Source organism: Leptonotus elevatus, chromosome 9 (genome assembly GCF_054856555.1).
Source record: "Leptonotus elevatus isolate MCC_2025b chromosome 9, RoL_Lele_1.0, whole genome shotgun sequence".
Lineage (NCBI taxonomy): Eukaryota > Metazoa > Chordata > Actinopteri > Syngnathiformes > Syngnathidae > Leptonotus > Leptonotus elevatus.
Window position 1 is genome coordinate 5,889,600 of NC_141247.1, and position 9,771 is coordinate 5,899,370.

Genomic DNA, 9,771 nt, shown 5'->3' on the forward strand with positions numbered 1-9,771 from the left:
ACATTGGTTGTTGCTATTGACACGTGACCCCCACCCAACACACACATATACCAACACACGCTCAAGGAAAAAAACAAAAAAACACGACGAATATTATGGAGCGAAGGGGGCACAGGTCGTCGCGACATGGCCTGGCATCGCCTTGCAGGCAGCAGCCGACCACTGGTGTATGAGTGTGTGTGAATAGATGAATGTGAGGCTTCAATTGTAATGCTTTGGGCACCATATGGTGTAGTTAAAGCGCTATATAAAAAGCAGTCCATTTACCATCTCAATGTTGGCACCGTTTCCACTTTTGGGGTACTGTGGCGAGCTAACATCCATGGAAGACGCTATGCTAATGCTAGTGATAACAATGTCAGCATCAAACTCTTCAAAATATAAGCTTCAATGTTGGCAAAGCGATCCATCTATCTATATCTATATCTGATTTTATAACAAATTCATAATCAGCTTGCAAATGTCATGTGATTAAACTAAAAAAACAGTGGAGCCATAATTGGCCATTTCATGAGCCCTTAGGCACTGCAATGTTGTTTTCAGGAAGTGGCAAAATGGCTGTTCACTGAGATGGCTAAAAACAGGTGGATTTGCTGCTTGATTCATATTCCACAAATTCAATATTAATCATAATGCCATGTTTATACTGGTGGTGGGGAACCATATTACTCTAAAGATTATTATATATAGCACAACTAATGTTCTCCCAAACAGTGGCTGGGTATCATTATGGCAGTACAGCATTTACAAATATGTTATCATACATGTCATGTTGCAAATTACTCCATCCATGTATCCATTGTCTTAACTGCTTATCCTCACGAGGGTCGCAGGCGTGCTGGAGCCTATCTCAGTTGTCTTCGGGCAGTAGGCGGGTTACACCTTGAACTCTGGTTGCCAGCCAATCGCTGCACTACTAATTAATTTTGTAAATATTTTGTAGTGAGTGCCCCTATTTCATTGACTTGTGACGTTTTACACAGCAACACAACCAAAAATGCGACAACTTAGTGTGAGTGAACATACCATTTTTAATTGAATATCATGCACTGACTTTTTAAAGTGTACTCAATGAAAAGTGACTCTGCCTATATGTGATGCAGTTGAAAGCAGTCTGTGATGATTTCATGCACTTCAAGTCCACGTGGGTATGTGCAGTCTGCATCTTGGAGACAGGATGTGGTCTACTCAACTCAGCAACCGGAAACGTCATGGTCTATTTTTTTTCTGACATGTTTTCACTCAGTGTTTCTTCAATTGTTGTTAATGTTACCATGTTCTCCGGAGTGATCCTCGATGGTACGATGATAAAAAAGTCTCAGCAGAAAAAAAGAACATCACCATGCAACTACAAGGAGAGATTTTTTGTGCTGGACACGCAGGAATTGAAGTATTACGAGTGTCGTCCTGGAGTAAGTATTCATGCGTTACAACTATTTATTTTAAATGACACTTCTGAGTCATTCCAAGCTTTGGGTGGCCTTCTGACAATCAACTGCAATTCCGATTGTATTTCCAGATTGTATTGGGAGTGAAGGCTTTTTTTTTGTTTGTTTCAGAGAAAGCCCGTACTGAAAGGATGCATCAAGTTATGCAGCATTAAGTGTGTAGAGACAGTGTTTACCGATGTCCCAATTCCATGTGACTACAAGTACCCTTTCCAGGTTAGGTTCACATTTGTCACATCATCACTTAAACAGCAGAATTACTTGAAAACCAATGCACTACTCTCAAACACAAATTTACAGGTTTTTCACGGCAACTATTTCCTCTACATTTTTGCCCCAGACAATAATTGTCGTCTGAGGTGGGTGCAGGCTCTTAAAGAAGGTGAGCAGGTTTTGAACCGGATTTTCAGGCTTCTAAATTAGGCTTTTAGGTAATACAAGTCATCTTGACCTCATTTACAGTATTCTGTTTTGTTGGTTGCTGATATAGAGATAAAGAAGAACAATTTGGCTGAAAAATACCACCCACAATTTTGGATGAATGGAAAATGGAAATGCTGCCAGCAGTCAGAGAAATTAGCAATGGGCTGTCAAGCATATGATCCAGCGGGTTACGGTTTGTATTACCTTTTTCTTTTATATTAAAGTTAAAGTCTAATTTGCTGTGTATCCTGTAGGTAGGTGTTCTATTATTGACAAATAAGTTCAAAGTTGATGAGAAATGCAAAGTCTTGCCAAAACCTTCAAACAGTGTTGATGCTGGCAGTGTTTAAATTTTTGATTAATAAACATTTTACCAAATAGACTCGATTTGGGTATCTAGTTTTGTAAAGTATCTTACAACTTCTTACAGTATATAACAAGTCAATGTTTTGTTTTGGATTTTTCCATAGGTTCTAAAAAAATACTACCTGAGATCCCCGATTCAGAGGTAACCACACTTCTTAAAAAATAAATTAAATACCTATTGCTGTTTTTTATATTTGATGTTTTTGAAAGGTACCAAAAATGACAGCCCAAAAAACCTTTATGTTTTGTTTTTCTTAGTATCTGTTGTTGGTCCTTGAGTTGCTATTTTCACTGGTAATCTATTCACAATACTGTCATTTTGTTTTTGTAATTGTGTGCAACGGTTGTTGACCTTTGATCGAACAAATAGGCAGTGAGTTATACAGTACCTCAATGAAGCTCAAAATAACATTGAGTCACTTTTTTTTTTTTTTAGGTAGAAATGCAAGACACAGTGCATAGGATGGTTGTTGCATTGCAGAGCTACACACCATTTGGAGACAGAGAACTGGCACTTCAGAAAGACAAGGAGTACACCCTGACAGACAGCTCCCACCCTGTCTGGTGGAATGTTCAAGATGAAAGGGGGTAAAACACGACTATTCCCATATTAATGTGTAATGGAGTTAAGGGTACAAATGATAAAAAATCATGTAAAAAGAACCTTCTCACTTCTTGTCATCACAGGAATGATGGATTTGTACCAAGGACACACATAGCTGAAAAATCAGGGAACAACTTCAAGAGATTTGAGTAAGATTACACTTGCAAAGGTTACCTGTGTTTGTTTGTTATTCTGTACATCTTAATTGCTTATTTTATTTCAAGAGTGTTTATTTCTGGACTATGTTAATGCATTTTGTAATATGCATAAGGAAACTTGATTTTCTTCTTATGTGTCCTCTCAAAGATGGTATAACAACAACATTGCCAGAGGGGAAGCAGAAGATGTGTTGATCAAAGAGGTAAAATCATTAGCAATGCCATTTATTTATACTGGGGCAGCATGGTGTTGATAAGTTCTTCGAATCTCCGCTCACTCATTTGTCTCTCCCCCCTGTGCATGCATGGATTTTTCTCTCCAGTTATTGCAGCATTCTCCTTGTTGTTGTTGTCTACATTACAAAAACATGCATGCTATGTTAGTTATAGACTCCATAATGTGTGAATGTAAATGGTTCTTCGTGTATGTGTCATGCGATTGACTGTGTACCCCACCTCTCGCCCATTCAGCTGGGATAGGTTTTCACTGGGGTTCAACCAGTGTTGCCACAGTTACTTGAATAATTAATTTGGTTGCTTTACTGCACTTGATTCTAGAAGTAACTAAAGTAGATTACAAGTTTCTTCTGTTAATTACATTCAGAAGCTTCTGATAGATAGATAGATAGATAGATAGATAGATAGATAGATAGATAGATAGATAGATAGATAGATAGATAGATAGATAGATAGATAGATAGATAGATAGATAGATAGATAGATAGATAGATAGATAGATAGATATGTATACTTTTTAAAAATAAAATCTAAAATAGGTTGTTTATAGCATTCTAGCAACAAGGAATGGTTATCAATTGCGTTTGTTCACATAAAACAATTTTTTTTTAAATATTTTGATGGTTCTACATTGTTTTTGCATTCAATGTAATAGTAAAAGCAACATATCAGCACTACTAGTTTATCATGTATGACTAATTTAATCCCACATACAGAAACAAAGCATAAAGTGATATGATACAAGCGCTTAGATGGTTGATTTGACACACATCAGTGGCGGGCATCATCTTTCGTTGTTGTCTTCATAAAATGGCATTATTGAGGAAGGAGCGTCTTATTTCTTCATCCTCCTCAAGCTTCGCTCCCCTGTCAACCTGGTAAATGGGTTTTCACTTGCACTTTTGCACTTTTCTACCTTATGTGCTCAAATTGCTTTAGTGCTGTTTCCTCATTTTGCCAACTGATGATGCCGCATCAAGAATACCTGGGGGTTCAGTATTTTGCACAAGGACACACCATGGTCATGATGGCCGGGAATCGAACCCACAACCACCAGTCTGAGAGGCAACCACTCTATCACGAGGCATGCCTTCTAAAACTCTCCTCGTCTCCTCGATGGAATTTCTGATGGGAGGCATTAAAATGTAAAAAGGAGCAAGGAATGTGGACCTAAGAAGTTGAAAATAGAGATATGACATGAGCCTTCTCTCCTTCGCTAGCTGAAAACGTGACTTGGCATATACAAAACATCATATTCCGAGGTGTTAGAATAAAGCAAATACTCTGTGTCTTTTTACAAAGAGAAATTACATAAATAGTGACACAGTTAGTTAAATGTAAAGTTAAATGCATAAATGTCATTTAAATCTTATTAACAGTCCAGAAATAGGAATGTGTTAGAATATTCTTTACCGAAAAACTTGGTCATATTAAAGTAACGCTTTACTAACACGCTACAGACCTCACTGAGCATAAATAAATAAATAATCATCGCAGGTTGTTGTGGTAACACCTTCAACAAGTGTTGCTGTGCAAAATGAACCTGCACCTTGAGAATTAGACATGACAGCGCATGATGCTTTCAACAACCACAGTGATGAATTTCCTGCTGTGAAGTTTCACAAGCATGACTATGTATTTGTCATTTGCTAATTGCTGGTTCTAGCAAAAATTGGTAAGACATAACAATACCAACTCAGCTCACAATTTTTACAAACCCAAGTATTGGATAGACCTGAATTATATAATGTTCATGCTTTTTGTATGGTAAATATTTAGGGAAAAGAAGGTGCATTCATGGTTCGAAACTCAAGACAGACGGGCGTTTACACAGTGTCGGTATTCACCAAAGCACCGGGGTAATTTCACCTTTACTGTAGTACAATCATCATCATAACATCACTGCACAGTAATATTGTTCGCCTAAATGCAATGGATCTTTTGAACATATCACCTGCAGGTCAAATGGAGAGAAACAACCATGTGTGAAACATTACCAAATCAGGCAGACAGAAACAGGAGAGTCGTCTTTTTACTTGGCAGAGAAGTATTTGTTTCGCACCATTCCAGAACTAATCCATTACCACCAACACAATGCTGCCGGTAAGTTTGCGGCTCTGATTCTTTCACATACAACTGTCTTAACATAAAGTGTTAGAACAGTTATGCAGAAAGGGGAATGCTGTCGTTTCATGTCTACAAGCAAAATCTAATTGTTTTCTAAGAGCCAGTGTGTGTGTGTGTGTGCATGTGTGTTACCCGTCAGGTCTGATAACACGTCTCAGACACCCTGTGACTCAAACAGGTGGCTGCACCCAGGAAATTGCCTGTTCGTCTAAAGGTAATTTGATACAGCACAATCAATTATATGCCATTTTTATCTTCATCCAAGTTTTACCTTTGCTACTTGTGCTGCTGGCCACCTCCAATATGGATAAGGATCATACAAATGTAGTCACTGATGCAGTGGTGTGTGGGAAATACTCAATGGCCCGCCCAAGTACTACACATACATATTTTACTTTTGAATATTTCATTTATGTTACATTATGCTATAGAGGAATCATAATCTTAGATATATCGCTTATACAGTATACAAGCTATTGAAGGGAAGGGACCAAAATACAGGTAATGTCTCTTTCCACGTCATTAATGTTAAATGTTCTATTTCTTAATATATTTAAACATCTCACAATATTCTAATCACTTAGTGTGAAGCAGAACAGTTCTCCGCTACACATGACAACCACAATAAGAATTTTAATAGTTTCAGTCAAACTAAGCACTTATGTCTTCGTAAGGTCGGGATGTTTGATATAATTTTTTTTATTGGATGTTATTAAATCATGCAGACATACTTAATGGTGTAGCTGATTTGTATGGGATAAAGACAACTTTGGTTCTGGGTACGACACTGCAGGGATGTGTTGTCAAAGAGGCCATTGACTGTATGACTGCAGTATCTGCAAAGTGATGGGGCTTGTTGTTTTGAATCAATTGCCACTTGTGCAATGTCTCAGTATGTTCACTGTCTGCAGTTGTCTACGTACACAAAAAACATATAAGCCTATGTACAGTAGAAACAGGAACCCTATACATTATATATGGTTTGAAATAGCTGACAAACTTTAGGTAAAAAAATTTTGGGTCTAAAAATAATGTGATTTTGATTTGAAAGAATGGTTAAGGGAGCTGAGGTCAATGTTTAAACCAGCCATTTTTCTTTTGCCTACGACAGTGCAAGGCATCTTTAATCTTCAACCAAATTTGCTCACATCTAGAAAGCAAATTGCTTCAGAGGCACATTTCTAGTTCAGTAATATCAGAACATGCTCAACAGTTCTTAACCTGGGTTCGATCGAACCCCGGAGGTTTGGTGAGTCTATCTCAGGGGTTCGGTGGAGGTCAAGACACACACTCAACTCATATAATTTGTGATGATACGTCCCGCTTGGCCATCATTGGTTCCAGGAGATCACGCTACGTTTCTTGGCCTATCTGTGCTGCAGGGAGTTTGGTGAGCTCCGTAATAAACTTGTGACTGTTGTGATAGTAGGTTGTGTGATTGATTTATTATTGCAATCCGTTTATACTGACTATGTTGAGCAAAAAAAGAAATGCGAAATGGATGGTGTTCCACAAGGTTAAATTCTGGGGCCTCTGCTGTTTTCATTAAGTATCTGCTGCCCCTGGGTTCCATCTTAAAGGGGAAGTCAACCCCTACCAAAAATATTGACAACAATATATTCTATGGAGCCCTACTAGTCTAAATATGGTATTCTGGTTAATATTTCGTTAGTGGAATATGAATTAAGCAGCAAAATCCAGCAGTTTTTATCAATACCAGAAGGCGGCCATTTTGCCACTTTCTGTCGAGTGAAAATGACATCACAGTTGCTCAGGTCTCAGATAACAACCAATCACAGCCCATTTTCAGAAAACAGGTGCGCTATAATTGGCCATAGCCTGAGCCCTGAGCAACTGTGATGTCATCTTCAGCTGACTTCACCTTTAAGAAAACACCAATTATTCTTTTAAAGTGCTCTATAAATATAGAGTGAGGTTGGGAGTCAGCGTCCTAACTGTTTGATTTGCAATGCCAAGTTGAGCCAGTCTATTCCAGCGCAATTGGCTATCTAGTAAACTTAAAGGAACACTTTCTTAAGCTGCCTGGTGATGGGGAATTCAAGAACACAATACTTACTGAATTGAAGGTGAAGAAAGCCAGATTTGATGAAAAGCCTGCTCTCCCTGTTCATTTTGTTCACCAGTAAACCCTATATCTATGTCTTGAATTTGCAAATCATTTTATTTTTCAATGAAGAAGGGTTCGATGAATGCACATAGGGAACCGGTGGGGTTCAGTACCTCCAACAATGTTAAGAAGTCTATCTGTTGCTCAACAGATGAATGGGAGGTGGACCCCGAAGAACTTACTTTTGGTCAAGAGGTAGGCAGTGGACAGTTTGGAGTGGTGCTGTGGGGACAATGGAAGAAGAAGAAAGTGGCGCTGAAAATAATAAGGGAAGACTGCATGTCAGATGAGGAATTCAAAGAAGAGGCAAGAGTCATGATGTAAGTGCACACCTTGATTCCTTAGCTTGGGTAATAATCAACTGAAGCAATGTGCAATTGTCTGTGTTTCATTAGGAAATTATGCCACTCAAAGCTAGTTCAGCTCTATGGTGTATGCACCCAGCGTTCTCCTATGTGCTTGGTGTTGGAGTTCATGGAGAATGGCTGTCTATCAGACTACCTGCGAGCCCAAAAGGGGTGTTTATCCCAGGACACAATGTTGGGGATGTGTCTGGATGTCGCTGAAGGGATGGCCTACTTGGAAATGTCTAATTTTATCCACAGAGATCTGGTAAAAAATAAATACAAACGTATTGGTCTGTAGTTTGAGCTGATTTCTTCCTAATTCTGTTGCATTTCCAATATTAGGCTGCCAGGAACTGCCTCGTTTCAAAGAACATCGTGGTTAAATTGTCTGATTTTGGCATGACCAGGTAGTTCACATTTTTTGTCTTATGGCAATGTTGCCATCTCACTTCACGTCATTCCTACTTTGTGTGTTGTAGATATGTTCTTGATGACCAATACACAAGTTCTTTGTGCTCCAAGTTTCCCGTCAAGTGGTCGGCACCAGAGGTTATCAAATACTGCAAGTTCAGCAGCAAATCTGATGTTTGGTCCTTTGGTATGATGCGGTTATTTGTCTTTTCTTTTTTTTACTCCATATTGTTATATCAACAGAATTATTCATCTTAATCTACAGGTAAAACAAGAAGGGCTTATTTACCTGATTTTAATTAAAGAGTACCATTTTACTCAACGTTCCATAGTTTTACATGTTTCCACATTTTTTTCCAACTGATATGAACATTTGTTATCATCCCATATTCAAACAGGAATATGTATTCCCCTTCAGGTGTTCTCCTGTGGGAAGTCTACACAGAGGGCCGCCTTCCCTATGAGAACCAATCCAATTCTCAGGTAGTAGAGTCCTTGAATGCTGGCATGAGGCTGCTTAAGCCACGGCTGTCACCAGAGGCTGTATATCTTCTGATGGAGTGGTGCTGGAAAGAGGTTGGAGAATGAATTTGATGTATATTGTGGGGAAACACATCAACTAATGAGGTTGCATTGACTTTTCACCCATGTTTTCATTCTTAGAAACCAGTGGATCGTCCATCCTTTGCGTTGCTGTTGCATGAGCTTTCAGACTGTTGAACCACAAGATACGCATTGCTAACGCTAAACTTTAAACAAAACTGTATTTATTCTATTTATTTTTTTTATAATTGGCTGAAGTTTGATATTTTTATATATTATACTATAAGTTAATACTTGTTTCCACACATGCCATAGTCACCCCGTTTGCACTTTAACTGGTTCATGCATTGTATTTACATAGCTACAGTTGTACACTTGGGTTTTGTGTAAATAACAATAAATGGTGTGTTTTCACTTAAAATGTTGATGTTCATAATGTACAATACATTGATAATTGCTGCTTTAAAAAATATGTTCATGGTTACACAACAAAATAACTGTAACGGTAAACACATGCACGTTCTCCACTTTATTGCATACACCCGAGCAGCTCTTGCAATTTAAATTTCAGCACTGTGTAGACAAATCTGCCTTTACGGTGACAACAATGCTTAGGTTTCTAATGCTGTCAAAGAGGCAAAACTTTAGTATACATGTGTTTATCAGTACAGTGCAAAAGTGTATACTGGAGGTGTATAAAATATTTTGCTCCTTTCTCAGTTAAATAACAACCCAAATATGCAAGAAGTGTGCAGCGAGTGGAGATGATTGCATCAACTTTTCATATTTCTGTAGCAGGATATGTAATATTTTAAGGGTATTTTCTTGTTCAAGGCAAGAAGTAAAAATACAAAAGCTCTGTAAAAATTGCATGAAACAATTTGACAATCATTATTACTGAATGATTTAAGTATGGCCTCTAAACTATCATGCATGATGTGTAAGCCAAATGGTCCACCATGCATCTTTTGTAAAATAA

At 38.1% G+C, this 9,771-nt stretch overlaps 1 protein-coding gene across 6 annotated transcripts; it reads left to right on the forward strand.

Moving 5' to 3' along the window:
• Window positions 1-55: 55 nt before the first annotated feature.
• itk (IL2 inducible T cell kinase) lies at window positions 56-9,206 on the forward strand. Of its 6 annotated transcripts, none has more exons than XM_086085639.1 (19): window positions 56-1,012; window positions 1,104-1,148; window positions 1,247-1,412; window positions 1,560-1,664; window positions 1,749-1,830; window positions 1,939-2,064; window positions 2,342-2,379; window positions 2,674-2,825; window positions 2,925-2,990; window positions 3,148-3,202; window positions 5,016-5,095; window positions 5,197-5,339; window positions 5,503-5,577; window positions 7,643-7,811; window positions 7,887-8,103; window positions 8,181-8,245; window positions 8,318-8,436; window positions 8,668-8,825; window positions 8,913-9,206. In XM_086085639.1, the coding sequence occupies exons 2-19, from the start codon at window positions 1,120-1,122 to the stop codon at window positions 8,967-8,969; spliced, it is 1,902 nt and encodes a 633-aa protein (XP_085941765.1). In that variant the 5' UTR covers window positions 56-1,012; window positions 1,104-1,119; the 3' UTR covers window positions 8,970-9,206. The 6 variants fall into 6 exon arrangements, with proteins under 6 accessions (XP_085941765.1, XP_085941766.1, XP_085941764.1 ...); XM_086085640.1 differs by having other exon boundaries at window positions 1,288-1,412; XM_086085636.1 differs by having other exon boundaries at window positions 57-867; window positions 944-1,012; window positions 1,104-1,412.
• The last annotated feature ends 565 nt before the right edge of the window (window positions 9,207-9,771 follow it).

Coding starts and splice junctions, on each gene's coding strand:
- itk (XM_086085636.1), top strand. Junction 5,578..7,642: donor AATTGCCTGTTCGTCTAAAG/GTAATTTGATAC, acceptor GTTGCTCAACAG/ATGAATGGGAGGTGGACCCC. Junction 8,437..8,667: donor ATCTGATGTTTGGTCCTTTG/GTATGATGCGGT, acceptor ATTCCCCTTCAG/GTGTTCTCCTGTGGGAAGTC.